Source organism: Neopelma chrysocephalum, unplaced genomic scaffold (assembly GCF_003984885.1).
Source record: "Neopelma chrysocephalum unplaced genomic scaffold, ASM398488v2 Primary Assembly neopelma1_23, whole genome shotgun sequence".
Taxonomy (NCBI): Eukaryota; Metazoa; Chordata; class Aves; order Passeriformes; family Pipridae; genus Neopelma; species Neopelma chrysocephalum.
In genome coordinates, this window is record NW_020897691.1 from 23,749,995 (window position 1) to 23,768,329 (window position 18,335).

The 18,335-nt window shown below is 35.8% G+C and overlaps 1 protein-coding gene across 3 annotated transcripts in view; it reads left to right on the forward strand.

Annotated features, from left to right (window-relative positions):
• HBS1L (HBS1 like translational GTPase) overlaps positions 1-18,335 on the forward strand; it is a 60,009-nt gene that overhangs the window by 20,354 nt on the left and 21,320 nt on the right. For 2 of the 3 annotated variants that reach the window (XM_027690561.1, XM_027690576.1), the window contains one exon: positions 13,945-14,053. In XM_027690561.1, the coding sequence (XP_027546362.1) occupies positions 13,945-14,053 (109 nt within the window). Of the gene's footprint in view, positions 1-6,255; positions 6,279-13,944; positions 14,054-18,335 lie in introns of those variants that run through there. The other variant, XM_027690570.1, reaches the window with a different exon arrangement.

Genomic DNA, 18,335 nt, shown 5'->3' on the forward strand with positions numbered 1-18,335 from the left:
TGTGTGAACTTGTTTTCAGGTGTTTGGTTTTTTTTTTTCCTGCTAGTACGTTGTTTTTAATACTGTGGCAGTTCTGGACTGCAGATAAACTAAAGTAGATTTGATCAGCGTGCTGCATTGATGCAACTTGAGTTTGTTTTGCAAGTTAGATTCAGAGATCTTTAGCAGTTTCTCACCTAACATTCAAATATTCTTTGTCTCTAAGTGTGTTGCCACTAGGATATTTAAATAAGAAGAATGCTAAAGCTTTTCTTTATCTTTGCATTTTTAGTAACTGTTACTTCCTCTTCATTTTTGCCTTTCCTCAAATGTACTGTATTTAAGAACAGGACAAGATGACAGAGTTGCAAACTAATTCTGTTTATTTAGGAAATGGGCCTTCCATTAGAATTAAAGGAAGCACTAAAAGCAGATGTTGAAGGAAGCCTGTTGCTATTACAGTGAAGAAAACCAGAAAATTTCACAAGAACGAACTAGAAGAAAACTATGTGACAGTAAAGTATGCCTTAGTAGTTTCAAATGGCTTAATCTACCAGTTTCCATCTCAGTCTGTGCTTTGAGAATATGGTCATCCTCTCCTATGGGTGTATTTAGTTATTGCTTGTCTTTTTTAAAGATAGCTGCTGTTGAGTAGGTTTGTGTGTGATTTATTGAACTTTCATCTGTGTAGCACTGAAAACAAAACTGAGATTGCAGTCGTTCTTTCCAAATGGCAGGAGTTGCTCAAGTTTGGGAGGTGCATGCAGAAAAAGATCCTTTACAGCACAGGAATATCTGGAAAGTCTGCCAGCAAGAGCTGATAGTGGTGATGTAGCTAATTATATCAGAAAAACTGAGCTTTGAATGCCAATAGTAAGGTGGAATAAAATGCTGGTTCACTAGAATAATTATGACCAGTCAAGGTCTCTTCCCACAGAGAGCAGTCACATATGGATAACACATCTTCATGTACCCCATTGTTAAGGACATAGTATCAAAAACTAGTAGATAAGAACGTGACTGGACTTGAAGCCTCATTTGCCTTTGTTTCTCTTCTGATGTTCCACCATGAGTGGAAAATAGCATTAAGGAGGGGAATAAGACTGGATGATGATGGGAATATGTTCTGATTTTAAGTGGTATCTATTACAAAAAATAGGGAGAGTACCCTGCTAAATAATAGCACATTGTAAAGTGTAATCTTTAGTATTGAATTATAGGTTGTGAGCATATTGTAGAAACACTTGATGGTGCACCTACAACCTTTGGTTTCATGCTGTAAGAACACTGAAAACAAAATTCAGGTAGAAGGAGGAAATCTTTAGTGTTTTCTCCTGGTGTTATATTTTTAAAATTGAATGCCTCCAGAGTACTTTAACTGTCCCATCTACATAGAAATAATTTATAAATCTAATTTTTTTAAAACTATCTTAGACTGTTATAAGTGTTAAAACTTTAATTACCATTTCTGAAATTTCTATTGAAGAACTGTGATCCTGCAGTTACTTATTTTTTTATACCAACTTCATATTTTGTTGTTGAGTAATAACGCAAAATTGAACTAATAGTGTAAAACATCACCCCTTAATCTGAAATCTTGGAACAGTTAAGGAGGGGAAGAGCAGGTTTATCAGTATTAGCCTCTAATTTGGAGGAAAAAACACAAAGGAAAAACAGCACCTTGTTAATTATTTTGCTTGGTTTTGTTAAGTGTCTATGTTTTGCTTCATTATTTTACATTCAGTCCTAGTAAAACAAGTACTATGAAAGGTGTATGTTCACTCAGCATATTTCTGTTGAACAGATTGTGTGAAATGTTTAACTTGACTTAATTTACATGTACAAAGAACAATGTATTTTTAATACCTTTTGTTTCCAGTTTGTCCTTTTAACATTTATTCTTTCTGATTGGTAAGAATCTGAACCTTTAACATTTTTCTCTTCAGAGTAATTGTTCAGGTGGCTCTTAAATGCATGTATTTAACTGTTAAAGATTCACAGTTTTTTTAAAATAAACTCAGTTATGTATCATTTAACTTTTTACAAGGTTATACATTTTCAGTATCTGCTTAAATTTTGGTTATTAAGAGACTAGTTGGAATACCAAAAGAGGTAGGATTTTCAAGTTACAGTACCTTTGAGCTATTCTGTGTTGTAAATACCATCTCTCCTACTCTGTCCTCCATCTTTGTTTACAGCTCTGGTTATTAGGGGCTTATCATCTCCTAGGTCTGGGCGTTGTACTGTACTATACTGGGACTCGTCACCTGTCAGAGGTACTTTTTCCATCATTCAGCTGTATTATTAGTTCATGTGAGCTGTTTTCTTTACAAATTTTATTTACAGTAGTTAGCTGCTTATCTTACATAAAGTCTTTATATGCACAGCTACAAATACTTGCTCTGAAGAAAATTCCCATTGTCGTGGGGGCACATGGGCAGACCCTGTTCTGATTGATTGCCTTAAAAAGTGAGAGCATCTATTAGGTCTAACATGTTAGTTCCTATTTCACTTCTTATTCTTGTTCCTTTTGAAGTTGTTTTTTTTTTTTTCTTCCAGAGTAAAAGGTGTTGCTTATTCACTGAGCTGGAGGCCTTGCATAAAACACAATTGTTTCTGCAAAGCAGGCAAGCTTATTAGAATGTTAGTCTTGTGTCTTACTGATTTCATTCTCATTGGAGCCTGCCTTCCAGCATCATTTCCATTCTGGGTAATGATCTTTTTCCTTGTCAGTTTCCTCAATTTATTAAAATTGCTCAAGGTCAAGAAACACAAACAGTAAACATTGTTCTGTGATGGTGTGGGAAATGACTGTGTCTAATTTATTTGGTCAAAATAATATCTTTTAATGATTTTTATTTTGAGATTTGAAATAGCCCACTTGTTTTCACTGTGTATTAGGGTGTTTTTTTGTCAGCAATGGGTTTTTTGTTTGTATTCTTTTATGTAATTTTAGTTTTCAATATGGAGAGTTGTAATGCTCTTTGGTATGTTGCTTTTATACTATGAATATTTAGAGTCTTATTTATGTTTCAGAAGAAAAAGTTCTATAACTTTATTCATCTTTGTACCTTAGTATCTTTTTCTTCAGTAGCTGTTTTCTGCCTTAATGAAAGCAGCGCAGTGTCCTGAAACGATGCTTCTTGAGTTCCAATCTCCGCTATGGCTATGGACTGTAGAATTTAACTGACATTGAAGTATTTCTAGCACAAATGCAAGCTAGATCTTTGAGTTCTGTATATGAGCAAATACTGAACACAAAGATGGTTGATTTTGAACTGAGGCTCGCACCCAAAGCTGATTAGTAGTCTATAGTGAAGTGCTTTTTAATCAGTTGTGGCTTGTCTAAGTGCAAAGAAAAAAAAAGCTCTCAAAAAATGTCAAGAGTCTGAACATTTACTGTGGTGTGAATCATATACATATCATCCACAGTTGCTGTCAGTTATAGTGAGGACTTTGTTTTCATACTTAGTTTTACCAGATCCCAGAGAAGTGCCCTAACTTGGTAAGATGTCTCCATCTCTGTTGAGTAGGAGATGGTAAGCATGGCAAGGATGATCAAGAAGTCAGTTTTATAACAACCAAAGTAAAACCCCTTGAACTGTTCCACATCATGCATTTCCATCTTTCTGATTCCATTTCTGTTGGCAGTCCCATACCATCATTCCTACCGTCTTTACCTTTAATGAAATTGTAATAAATACTGTCATTTCCTTTCATCTTCATTATAGGTAAAGCTTTCAAAATGGGAGTATTTGTCTGACTTTTTGTAAAATATGTAAGTAGAGTATGTCTATTTTTTGGTCTTCTTAAGGGAAAACACCCACAAACTAAAAGGGGACATTTCTGAGGATTTGCTATTTAATTACCATAACCTTGCAAGGAGAAATGCAAAAGTCAATTCAGTTAGTGAGTTTCTCCCTTGTACTCATGAATTCAATTTACAGTAAGTGAGGGGTGTTTGTGTATATCTAGTATTATCAGTAATTGCTGTACTACTGGACCTTCTTTTTTTTTCTTTCTTTTAAACCATACTCAATCTGATGAACACATTTGATTCTTTAAAATCACATCTTACATAAGCCCCTGAGCTGCTTTTTTCAATAGCTGATAAATTTTTGGTATATGATTAGGTCTTTGGTGCTCTGAAGCCACAAATCTTCCACTCTGAAATGTGGCTTATGCTGTGACATTGCAATTTCCACTGAAATACCCTGAAACCACGGAAGGGCATTGAGTAGATTTATTTTTCTTATACAGGACTAACTTTGCAGAGAACCAAAAAAAGTGGATGCATGGACAAGTGAAGACTTTCAAATTTGACTGAATTATAAGACAAAAATTGATTACTTTTCCCACAGATGTGTCAGCTCTCTGGCCTAATCAGAATCTAGTATGATTGTAATGTCACCAGCAGAGTGGGAGAGTTGGGAATTCAGAGAACCTAAATTTGAATTAAATAAAGTTTTAGCTAGTCTTACCTAGAAGTTCTCACTACACTAAAATTTTGCAAAATACACTTTTCTGGGACTTAAAAATGCTAAAAATATTTGTGGCTTTGACATTCTTAATCATATGTGATTAATAAATACATTTTTTCTTCTGCACCTTTAAAAGACCACCTTGTTAAGTTTCTGGAGAAAATTTGCAGAATGGTTATGGAAAAGTTGAACAAATGCAAGATGATTTTACTATTTAAATACTATCAGTTTGATATGTTTTTCATATTCACAGTTCTTATATTTAAACCTCTGTTTCATACTGAAGTGATTTTGGTGCATAAATAGAGGTCATAGATCAGGAAAGCTTTCTTTTGTAAAATGCCTTGTGCTCCTCAGTACAGTCAACAGGAATGTAATTGCGTCAACATGTAAAAGGCGTGATGTTGTTTCTGAATTACTTGGATGATGTGCAGGCAAATAGCACCATCCTCTGGCATTATAGCTTTAGTTAAGAATTCGACCTGAAATTGCTGTCTGTTATTTTTGGAAATTTGGTATAATTGTAATAGAATGTACATATTGTACTTTCAGTTTTACATACTCATTTTGGGCCAAGTTTTTAACAGAAATTCTGGTAATTTGCATGGACTCTGTATTCTGGTCAATTAAGTGACTGGGTAAAGGAGATATCTTTTTAGGGTTATCTTCCCCATTGTGCTGACTCTGCTCTTTACGTGACCATTTATGGTAGGAAGTTGCACTTCAGAAATATCAGACTGAGCTTTTTCTAAATCTCAGTGAAAGAAAATTCACAGTCATTTAAGAAAAATTCGTTGAGTTAGAAAACACAACCAACGACTTACGGTTGTGTGTGGGGGGGAGAGTAAAGGTGCTGTAACAGAACAACTGCAAAAGTGTAATAAAATTTTACAGGAGGTTTTACCTTCAGTTATGGATTTAGAAGGAGTATTGTTGGCATTGCTAGAGTGCAAAGCAATACACCTCCCACAATAAGGTTTCAGTAGTTACAGGATGAGTTGTGCTGAGTTACAATTGTGTGAAGGACTGGATTTTAGTCCATTTAACTATGAGCAGTAGCGTGAGAAATACCACACGGACATTGTTTTGAAAAACTTGATGGATGAGAAAGTCGCTGTTTTGATTGTTGTGAATTCCTATTGGACCTTTAAGCATTTACGTATTAGAAACATCGAAAGGAGACAGCTGATGTTCGGGTAATCTCTAGAAGAAAACAGTCACCACCCCTCCAGTCCGTCTTTCTGTACAGCAGGTCTCCAATCTTTTACATGGGAGGTGGTGGTTTAGTGAAACTGGAAATCTTGAGAGTTTTCCTATAGTGACAGTGCCTTTCTTTCCTCTAGTAGATTAACTGTGAATGTAAACCAGACCAATTATCTGTGTTTCTGGAAAGACCCTACCAATGGTCTACATACAGAACTGGTCTATGCATCCCTTTGTTGTTGTGTGTTGCTTAAACATAATTTCATAAAAACATACATGCCCTATTAAGCATCCAAATATTGAGAGATGCAAGTTTAAGTTGTGAAAACACTGAAGGCTCACAGCTGCAATAGAGATCAGCAAAATCTTTTTATATAAAAATTTATATTTTATATATATATACACTGTTTTATGAAACATTGGGTTTCTGTGGCAGCACTAGATATTCTAAATAAAATGTACACCATTCAGTGGAATGATTGCAATAAGGAGTCACAGAGAAAAAGTAGCTTTTAATAGGTGAAATTAATTTTGTGCTACTTGCAGGTTTGACTGTGCATAATTTGAATAAGTCCTGATGGCCAGAAAATGTCCATAGGAAGGTGTTTGTTTCAGGTAAGAAGACCAAGAGCACACAACTGAGTGCTGTATTCTGTATCATTCGTCTTCAGGTGGGGACTAAGTATTGATGGCAAGAGACATGGTGAGGCTCCAGAAATGTTTCAGGCAGGAAGAAAATGTGTTGCCTCATTGTAACACATTCCACCCCATCCACTTCAGCCTGATCTAATGTCAGTATCTGTGTCCTTCTTACCCTCTAACTTATTAAGTCATGTTCAAGATTTTTTTTGTTGAATTCCTGTCATTCCAAATTTGTTATTGCAGTTCCATTTTCTCTACTTTGCAATTTTAAACTCCTTATCTAGCCATTCCCAGTTTCCTACCTATTTTCCAATCATTGACCATTATTATTTTCCATGTTTGCTCTTTTCCAGTCATAATTTGCATTCACTTTCAGTTTTGATCTTCTTTTGTTTCCTTTGTTCATGTTTAGCTCTGCATGTAACTTTTCACTAAGTATGTGGCCTCTTACTTTCTCCCTCTCTTTACATGCAATTTTTCCCCAGGTTAGGTTGTTCGCTAATATTGTCTTTTTTTTTTTTTAATTGTCGTTGTAGCTCTCATTGCAACTTCTCTGCTTTATTGATTTTCATTCTTGAAATCTTTGTGTGTCCTTGATAGTCTGTGTGTCTTGCTGCTTGCCAATGCTCACCATATGGTTGTTTTTCTTCTCTCGCCCCCCAGTTTTGTTTATTTTTGTGATTTATCCAAGGCAAATTTATGCCTCCAGTTGGTTTATGTGGAAGAAACTATGGAGACAACAGGAGTGGCAGAATTTTCACTCAGGTGATGCAATCGTGTGCAGCCTGGACAAAATTAGTCACAGTAGCTACCTACTGAAGGTTGATGAAGTATTTCTGGGATTTAGATTTTAAAACTTCAGTAAGACTGTGTGCAAACTTTTCTAAGGCCAAATTGAGTGGGTTTTCAGAATGTGGAAAGATCACTTGAAGGATTTTGTTTATGCAAATAACTTTCTTTAGGTGGCATTTTTGAAAATTTGCTGTCTTTTATCTTCCAGTTTCCCTGTTCTCCCTGTCTGGCAGGATAATAAAGCCCCAGGCAGGAACCTCACTTGAACAAATTATTTTTTGGACTAGAGATTTCAACTTGCTGAAAGTTGCAAGCATTGAAAGTAAAGCCAGAGAAGTGAGAAGTGCCAGCTGGGTCTAACAGGCAAGGCTTCCAAGCCCTTCTGACTGTGCCTGCTGCACATCCAGTTGTTGCAGCTGCATGTAGTGAAGCAAACTGTTTCTGGAACTTCAGTCTTGGGGAAGCAAGTTGTGCTGTTGGTGTTTTGTGGGTCACAGGGAACTGGCCCATGATGGAGATACTCAGGAATATTGAGACACTCAAGACCCTGTTGTGTCCTTCTTCCCTCCTCCTGTATCAAACCTTAGGAACAAAACAAAAAATTCTTTTAGTTGGGTGCAAGTAGACATTTTTATTTTCAGCATTTTTCAGTGCAAATGCATACTCCCAGTTTCATGGGAAAAAAAAAAGTCATATTCACTGTCTGAAACTTTGCAGAGAAGGTAATATTATAACAACAAGACAAAGTTACCTGGAAAGCCCCTGACTGTGGTTTCTATTAGGAAATAACCTTTCTTTTAAAAAGAAAAAGTTCAGTGTTCTTGTTTGGAGAATTGTTTTCAGTAGTATCTTTATAATGACCATGGCTCATCACTAAGGGGTGACTTAGCAAGTTGCCTTTTTTGTTATTTTGGACTGTTGCATTATTTTCGTAAGTGCTGTGGATATTCAGTAGCATCCATTTGTATATCGTGGTTCATAGTAGTATAATGTCATACATTTTCCTAAAGATGGATATTTTGAACCAATATACTTTAAATACTGAAGTTTGCATATGGAAGGAATTCTGTGTTGAAGTTCTCACACGTGCAGCAGGCATTGTCTCTGCTGTTACATCCAAAGAAATTTAATTGATGGGCTACAGGGATGATGCACGGCAAGTTATATGCAGGCAGAATGTTTTAAAGGTTAGCAAACTGTAAATTTAGGAAATCTGAGATGTTCTAAGTTCCCTAGTCTCTTATGTACTGGTAGTGTGTAATTGAGAGTTCTGGACTTCTAATATTCTTGGCACTGTGATGTGATGATAATACTAATACCCAGTACCACTGCCACTGATGATCCAGTGTGCTGCATCCCAGTGCAAACTTAACTAAACTACAAGTTGCCACTATATTTTGTATATTTTATGAAATTCAGGAGTGTCAAATAATTTAGTTGAATTATAAAACAAAAAAAAAATTATTTTCAGTAGCATCTCTCTCTAATGGGACAAATTTCAATATTTTCTCATGTTATTTTTTTCCTAAAGGCAAATTAAAAGTTTTAATGAAAGGCTAGAAACTCATGAATTTTATGACATAAATAGAAGAATGTAAACAATTTGAAATTTTTCAGGTGGGTTGTTACATGATGGATGTGTTAGATGTTAATATAAACCCAGATGTATGTGGGCAAACAGGTGATACATGCTTCTGAGCGTGAAATTTTGTGTTGTCAGGCAGGCACCTACATCTGGTTGACTCACTCATGTGAGTCCATATTTAAAATATTTTCACAATTGTAGGGCCTTAAAATTAGTTTAAAATAATACTGCAGCATATAGGAAGGGGAGTATGATCTTGAGAGGAGCCTCAGCTTATAACTCTGCTTTTCAGACAGAGCTATGTCTTCTGTTGTTCCACTCAATAGTTGGACTGCCAGTACTGCATGCAAAAAATATTTTTTTTTAAACAGTGAGTCATTAAACATACTTGGAACAAGCTCATGACATGGTGCACAAAACCAGTACAAAACAAGAGCACTGTCTGTTTTCTTTTATACAGTTGGTGGCTGTTGCTGTATAATCAGTAGACAGAGGTGTTAAGTGGCTTGCTTGTGGTTATATAGAAAGTCTGTAGCAGAGGAAGGGATGCAAACCATATCTTCTAGATTAGAAAGCATGGTATTACATGTGTATTTTTTTTCATGGCAGTGCTGGTTTAGGCAGCATTAGGAGAACCTGCTTAAGTAAGTGTAGTTCTGTCTATTAAGAGTCAATAGAATCTAGGATCCTCAGCCCCATTCAAAATATGCCTTTAGGTGTGCATGCCACTTTTGAAAACAGGAGAACAGTATAAACCAAGTAAAAATGTCAAAAGCATGCAAATGACTTAAAGCTTTAAAGAGAAACTAACTGCTATCTGGCCACAGCTAATTAGAACATAATTCCCTTGAAGGTTTGATCCTTTGCCATTGCTGATACACCCCTAGTAGTTGTTTTATGAGTAGGCATGAATTTATTTAAATGGGATTGCCATCTGAAAAAGCATGGACTGGAGACATGCCTAACTTGTTGACATTCGTCCTTGCTTTTCAAGCTCAATTCAGGCACATGAAAAATTCTGGTTCATTTTAGCAGAAACAGGCTTCTCTGTGCGGTGGTGTAGTTGAATTTGAAGTTTCAGTGCCAATTTACAGTTTGATGAGGGGAAGACAAGTTGGGAGCAGAAGCCTCTGTGTATAGGATTTGAAAACTATGGCATTTTGGTTCTGTTGTGGAAAAGTATGGTCATCTGAACAAAGCTAGTGTGGATTTAAATACCCAGTGGTTCCATGCATTTCTCCAAGTATGCTAATATCCCTGTTTCATCTCGTATCAATATGTCTTTCTTGAGATAGTGGCTGTTTAACAGACTTCTGTTTTTATTCGTCTTTAAACTACCTGGGAACAGACCATCAGTCAACACTTTCATGTACTGAAACCTTCCATACTTCCAACAGAATTAGAGAAAAGATCAGTTTTTATCTTCAGATTACTTCCAATGTTAAGTATATATATGAACAAAACTGAAAAAAGAAGGTATCAAGCCTGTTATGTTTGATAAAGTAGCCATAGCAATCTTTTGATTTGTTTGTATAGATCTTTTACAGGTACTCCTTACAACTGACTTTACCAAAGAAATCCAAAGGGAGTTGTTTACAGTAAAGGAAGGTGACTGACTATATCTAGATACTTTGCTCTTCTAGCTTGAACATCCAGGGAGACTCTTAATTTTTAAAGACTGTCCCTATGTTTTACTTCCTTCCTGCATATCTATGTGTCTGTGTCCTGTTTATCAGTCTGCAGATAGTCTATTGTGCCATCAGATTTTGGGGTTGTACTTTTAATAATTTTGAAGTTACAGCAAGTGTCATTAGTAATACTTTTTGACTAAGTCAAAAGGCTGTTAAGTCAGAGGACCAACTGGCAGTCACAGGAGAGGTAAAAATAAAGAGAAGAATAATAGAAGAGAGCTTTATCAGAGTGCTGCACTCCAGTTGTATTGGAGTAATGGCATTGCAGGTCTGTCTGTTCCCTTTGGTGTTAGGCTTATCCTAATTTAATACTGCGACAAGGTTCATCAGTGCATATTTTGTTTTGTAATAGTGTTTGACTTGTAGCTGCAGTATGCTTTAGTCTAGGGACTCTGATGTCAGTGCAGTCTAAATACCAAATACCTGTCTGAAAGCTGCTTTGCTTAAAATAGGCTAGAAGTTTGGGGTTTTAAACATTCTGAATTGTGAGAACTATCATGCTGACAAGCCTTTTACAAGTTTTTACATTTCTATAATTTATAAATATATCCTATGTGTTTTTATGGAAGGAAACTTTTAAAATTTTCGTAATGTTAAGTTAGTGAATTGCCAGGTTTTTTATGACATATCCTCTTCAGTTAAATCTCTTGCTTTGCAATTTGACACCATTGGTCATTCCATGCATTTACTTGTAGGGTCCACACATATATTTACTTTTTTCAATACTAGAGTAGTGAAATGTACCAAGGAGGCAGTGGGGCTTCTTTTGGAGTTTATGAAGATGTATCTGTCTTTGTTTTAATTTTATGTGTACTTTTGCCATTGAATTACTTAGGTATGTGTTTGAGAATGTCCAAATGGCAGTAGGCATGAAGAACTTTATGAAGCCCTTCTTGGCAAAAATTTATCCCATGTTGTCCTTTCCCTTCAAAGGTTAATTTTCTTCAGAGTTGCTTTTGTCCTAATCAGATTGGGATTACTGCTTCTACACTTTTTCGGGGCTTGTAGTGCACTTCACTTGCCGTAGGATACCCTGCTTGTTGATTAAGAAGTGTTTTAACAATTATATCAGCTTTGTGCATTGACTTCCTTTTAGTTCCAAGGTGCAACTTAAGGATTTGCATGCAATTTTCTAAGTGCCAAATAGCTTTTGCTTTGCCTGCTAAAGCAGATAAGAATTTATCATACAGTTTTCTCCGGTTCCCTATAGATTAGATAGTAAAGTATATTCCTTTCTCAGCCTCCTGTCCTTTGTAATGAAGCCCGTAATTATTAATCTTTAATGGCGCCTGTAGTGCATAAAATACAGACTTAGTCTTTATCTCAAATGTGCTGCTTGATTTTTCTGTACTTGGTTATAAGAACATTGAAGTCAGAAAATTGTATTTGATGCTCCTATCAGTAGTGTTGCTAATAATTCTTGCCTTGTCTTTGCATCTGTTTGAATGTCCGTTATAGGATTATCTTATTATGGTTTGGTTTATCTTTATATGATCCCAGTGTGCTTCCTCATTCCACCTGTGCTTTAGTATTTAATTAATTGATTAATGATCATTGTTATTGTTACTTATAAAACTAAATAAAACACCCACCCATACTGTCAGTGTCAATGAACAATTATTTTACTTTGTCTTACTCTTTGTTACTTTAGTTTTGTATCTTCTTTCAACTTGTAGTGTTTCCTAAATTTCCTAATTTCTGTGTCAAATACTCCATTAGTGGAATGTATTTTGTCTCCGTGTACAGTTTAACTTTGGGTCAGTAACAAACACTCGGACATTATTTGTCATTACAAATGAGAAGTAAAGCTTTCATGTTTACCTGTTAGTTGAAAGTGATTTGCTTGAAAATTGTTAGAATTTAAGTGGAAGAAACCATACCAAGTTGGCAACAGGAGTAATGTAATTTTTACTGTGACTGAAGTGTTTAACTACTTATTAAAAAAATCCTATAGGTGATATATTTAGCAGCTTGAAGATGAAACAAAATCTTTGTGCTTTACTAGTAGTCCCTGTCCAGTGAAAATTTGATATTCTGAATATTTATATTTGTTTGTCAGTTACATAATTTGTGATTCTTGTAAGTCATGCTTTGTGCTGTTGCCTTTATTTCTTTTACTTTTGTTGCTTATTTACAGTGTAATTTGTATGGACCTGTTAATAAAACACATAGATTACTTCTTTCAGAGATCTGCAGGTGGCATATAAATATCAGCAGATAAGAGAAATGAGGGAGATGAAGACCAAGTCATCAGATAAATAAAAATATCTCTTCCATCTGTAGTGTGATTGTTTTGAAAAAGTTGCACAAGATCTTTTTTTGTTTGCTGTTGTAGACATGTCTGTGGGATTCTGTTTCCTTACCTGAAATCTTCAGCATCTTTGACCGCAACTTTTTATGTAACCTGCAAACCAGTATGATTTTGTGGTTTAAAAGTGTAGCTGTCATACATAAGAATGCAGTAAAGAGTTAACCTAAATGAGTAGAACCAAATGACTCTAAACAGTTCATCTTAATATAGTATATCTAAAATATAGTATCAAGAGTAACTTGATATTCACTTGGCTCTGGAGTATCTGAACTGGTCTACTACTGGAAGAGTAGTGTCATTTTTCTAGTTTTCAGATACATCTGTAGTTGAAGCTTGTTTAAAACTTGCTTCTGCATTCAGGTTATTGTTTTGCTTTCTCATGTATGTAACATTCTTCAGACAAAGTGCAGCTGCTGTCACTCACACTGTAAAGCTGGAAGTCTTTTTCTTGAAGGAGGAAGGGACCCTGACATACTAAAGAGGGAATTGTGGAAAGAAAAGACCTAGTTTACTTCTTTTACATAAACAACTCCTCTGCAGAGTAAATAATTATTTTTTTTTTACAGCTTGATAAGAAACTAATAGCACTGTAGTTAGTGCTATTAGTTGTGAAACTGTAGTTTCACAAAATTAAGAATGAACCTTACTGTAATTGTGTTTTCATTTACGTTATGGTAAAAGTTAATACCTTTAAAGTAATTAAGTTACTCAATTCTTGTAATTATTTCTAAATAACTTTTAAATTAGCTAGCTTTGGAGTACTGCTTTGTTTCTTCAATGTAATTCGGTACAATACAAGTCTGTTTCTAGGTTTCAGGGAAGGCCTTGTAGCCCACACGTAGCTGAGACAGACATATTTTTTGTTTTACAATAGTCTTGAGGCTTAACAATGTTAAGGCGAAAGAAAAACTATAAATAAGAATTAACCTAATCATCTAGTGAGCAGCTGCAAAGTATTTTTTCATCCTCATATTGCATGAAATGCTTCTGGTACCCTGCAGAACTGCTGTGAGTAAAGCTCTTGAATGGTGTAGGTGTCATGTGAATGCTTGCAGATAGAGATGAGATTTTCACAATGGATATAACTGTAGATAATTTTGAATAATTATTTAATATATGTAAGTAAGACACTGAAATGTGAGAGTTGATCATGAAAGACTGGTATCTTTGGTTTGGAGAGAAGTAATGTGAGTTGTTAAACTTTATAAACACCTGTTAGTCGCAACCTTAAGTTCAAACTTACTTTTTGTCTATTACTAGGGAAAACAAGGGATTCCGAATCAGCCAGAATGGAATCTGAAATTGTGCCAAAAATTACCAAAATGACAGTGTCTGGAAAGAAACAGTCTATGGGATTTGAAGTTCCATGGTAAGCCAAGCCCTCGTACATCAAGGTACATCAGTAGCTCTTCTTTCAGACTGATGCACCTGTAGCAAGTTTTCTTCTTTCTTTTTTTTCTATTTTTCACAGCAGTTTTAGTGTCACTCTCCAGAACTAACCATCTCAGCTTCTTGTTTGACTCAGAATTACTTTCAGAAGATGGTACCTCACGTTTTGAGTTTAACAAATCCTTTCACTATGAATAGTGCATAGAGATATCAGGTAGTCAGGTTATTTAAACATCCGCTTCATAGAATACTGAACTTTCTTGGGGCTGAGTTATTTTAAATTTAGTTCTCTAAGTGGAATTATGAAATCAATAAATCTTAACTGTAATTGCTCGTTCTTCAAAGGAAGTAGTACATTTAAGAATAGTTAATGGGGAAAACAATCACTTTTGGCTAAACTTTGCCTTCCTCTGCAGCTTTTATTAACTTTAACAGGTGTCCAGGGTACAACTGTTGTAGCAATCAGTCCTACTTATGCTATAGCTAAATTAGAGTGGTTGAGCAGTAGTTCTAATTTTATCCTGAGTTGGAACTGTTGGGGAGGATGTCTCATGAGAGCATGAAAACAGACATCTGGATCTACAACAGTAGCCATCAGTGAATAGTTGAAGAAATATATAAGGACATGGCATGTTTGTTGGGAATACAGTTCATGAAATATCATCATGTGTAGTGTTCTGTGGCTCTCCACAATTTTAATTTATTTTTTGGTAAGAATGGTTAATGTATTCTTCTTACTTTGGTGTCAGTATTCTGTTTTCGAACCCAGTCTTACAATAGCCACCTAATATGTGGCAAGAAATTCTGTAGTTCCTCCTGGGGTCAAAAAATTCTCAACTGTAAGTGTCAACATCCCAACCTCATCCCACAGGGTTTGTAGTTCTGATCTGGAAAGCATTTTTGAGAGTAAGAGGGCAGCATGGTCTTTATTTTACAGTATCTTGTGCATGTTTGATAACTGAGTGGAAAGCAAGCAGTTTCATCTACTTAAACACATTTAATGTAAGGTGTGAAAATGATGTCATTATTCCCTTTATGCTGCTAAATGTCATTGGTAAAAGACGTCACTTTCATTCAGCTCCTTAGAAGGAATAAGCTCTAAATGGAAAATTTCTGGGACTTTCTATACTGTTTGAGATTTGCAGTATATTAAGGAGAGCGTATTTTTTTCCCCTTGCTGTCTACTAATCAGTGCTTTGGGTTTGACAACTGGACTTGATAATGAGATTCCTATTAATGTCATGGCACCTTCATCTCTTGTGTTCCTACTGAACTTCTTAGAAGTTGGAGTTTTTCAGGGGGAATTTAGTAAATTAGTTTGGATAGAAGCTTCTGAAAAGAAAGGAATATTGAGCGAAAAAGATCTTCCATCTAGTGTTAAGTAGTAGTGATTGATTTTTTTTTTTAGCTATAATAATGACTATTTAAAATGTTCGTTTATAAAAAAGAGCAAATATAGACTTTTGTATGTCTGATACTTATTAAGCACCTGTGCATGCTCTACAGGGAAAGAGGAGGTAAGAAGAATGCTTCCTAATCTGTATACTGAAGTGATTCATGGATAGGAAGACTTGGTCTCTGAGGAAAGATGGTTGGCCCCAACATGGTTCTCAGCCATTCTGCTTCTCTTCAGGGACCCTAAAGTAGTTTGTATCATAATTGCTTCCGGTTTAGTAGCATACTATTTTTTGTGACAGAGAAGAATTAAGCCTTCAGGACCTGTGGGTAAATCCTTTAGATAAATCCTTAATATTGCTGTTGTGAGACCCCCACCTGGAGTACTGCATCCAGCACAGGAAAGACATGGAGCTGTTGGAGTGGGCCCAGAAGAGGGCCACCAAGATGATTAGAGGGATGGAGCATCTCTCCTATCAAGACAGGCTGCGAGAGATGGGTTTGTTCAGCCTGTAGAAGAGAAGGCTTTGGGGTGATATTGCAGCCTTCCAGTACCTAAAGGGGGCCTAAAAGATGGGGTCAGACTTCAGGAGGGCCTGTTGTGATAGGACAGGGGGGAATGGTTTTAAACTAAGGGAGGATTGGTTTAGATTAGATATAAGGAAGTTTTTTACAATGAAGGTGTTAAAGTGCTGGAACAGGTTGCCCAAAGAGGTGGTGGATATCTCACCCTGGAAACATTCAAAGTCAGACTGGACCAGGCTCTGAGCAACTTGATCTAGTTGAAAATGTCTCTGTTCATTGCAGGGGGCTTGGACTAGATGACCTTTAAAGGCCCCTTCCAAACCAAACTATTTTGTCATTCTATGATTGTGAAGATGTTTTTTAATTCACCTCACTTATTCAGTGGTACTGCTGAAATACTAATCAAAACCAAACCTTTTTGCTGAAGAAATGAGATATACATTAGGCATTTAGCCTTAAGTGGGAGGAATAGGTAAGAAGTGAAATGATTTGTAAAAGAGCATGAGATTTGGAGCCAATAAATGAATATGGAAGAAGGCACATTTTAAATAGTAAAGTTACCTGTGTGTCTAAAGACCCCTTCTTCAAGGAGTCTGTGATGGCCCCCTTTTTTCTTTGTCCTACAGGCCACTGTGGAGGCTCTACCTAGGCACTAGAACCTTGACGTTGTATGCATCTGTTTTTAAACTTGAAAAACAAAGCAAAACATGAACCCCCACCTCAATTCAATGAGTTTCAGGGTTGGGTTTTTTCTTCTACAGTTATCTTCTGGATTATTGGCAGCATAAGGACAACCTGTCAGGGAACAGAATGAATCTCTGCTTATTAACACCTAAGAACGTTTCGACTCCTCTCACACCTTTTTAATGTTACTGTTTCATTGATAAATTTACTGCGGAGTGTTTAAAATAATGCAGATTTTTAAGTACATAGTTTATATCACTGACCAAAAGCACAGGTATAAATTACTCATAGCAGTTTGGATTCTAAAACATCTCTCACTGTGCCCCCTACTTGCATCTCAGATGTTTTTATGGTGCTGGTGCAGACACCATTAGAAGGTGATTGTATAGTATGTACAAACTAGGGGTTTTTTGTCACCTTCTGTGGAATCTTAAAGGTATTTTATGAACCATGCTTTTAAAACCAATGGCCTTGCATTAGAGGGAGTAACCATTATTTATCTATTCAGTCTTTATGATTCAGTCTTGTTATGAAATATATGACCTTACAATAATAAATGAGTCTTACTTTAAATGGATGGATTATTAGAAGTCATGAATTGCTTTGAGCATTGATTACCTTTGTTGCTTGGTATTCTTAATGAGGACGTCTACAAAAAATGGAGTTAGCTGACAAACTGATGCTATAGCAAAACTATTTACTGGACTTTTTTCTTCCTGTTAAGTTATGAAGGAAGCCAGGAAAAGTTGTGACCAAAAAAGGGTGACTATTTTAACTAGCCTGACCGCTATTTTGTAAATAATAATTTTGAAAGGGGAAATAAATATAGAGATTTCTGTAATGACTGTAAGTACTCCGAAAGAGTCGGTTGTGTAAAAATAAATCACCAAGCATCCAGACTAAAAGATTGAAAATAATGTTTAAAAGCTAAATTCTGAAGAGTTAATCTTCAGCAAATAAGCTTTCAGCTTCTTCTTTGAAGAATCTCTCATTTGTGTGAATGTCTTTTAGCATGTCTTATAACAACATAGGTTGTATTATTTAATTTTCCTTAGAAAACTGTGATGTACCCATAACATTGTTCTCAGTTTACTCCTATGGTCCTAGTTGGCAAAACAGCATAGGAAGTTTCTGGCCTGGTGGTTTTAATTTTGATGAAAAGTTGGTCTTTGCCAGGCTTTTGTATGTCTGCTGATTTCCAAAAGAGGTGTGGTAATCTCTTTTGACATTTATGCCTGAATTGCTGGTGGTCAAGCTTTCTTGAGTACATGACCTTAGTGCACATACAAGGTTCATAATCTGTCCTTTCAAAGAAGTTGAGTTGCATAATCAGTGGCTCCACACTATCAGCTAGCAGTGGTGTGGCAGACAGGAGCAGATGTTGGCAAACTGGGACTGCTTTTGATAGTTCCATCAAGTTCTCATACAAAGATGCAAGCAATTGGTTACGAAATGGTCTTCTTCCAATATAAATTTTTCTTGATATGGTAGTTCATTATGTCTCAGACCAAGTTGGAACTTTCCAGTGCAATCAACTTGTTTTTAACCCTCAGCTGCCTGTACTAGTGACACACAAGGTTCTGTCTTCTGACAAAAATTTTCAATTCAATAATTTTGAAAAAACTCAGGAGAAAAGGCTTACTGAAAAGCATTTTCAG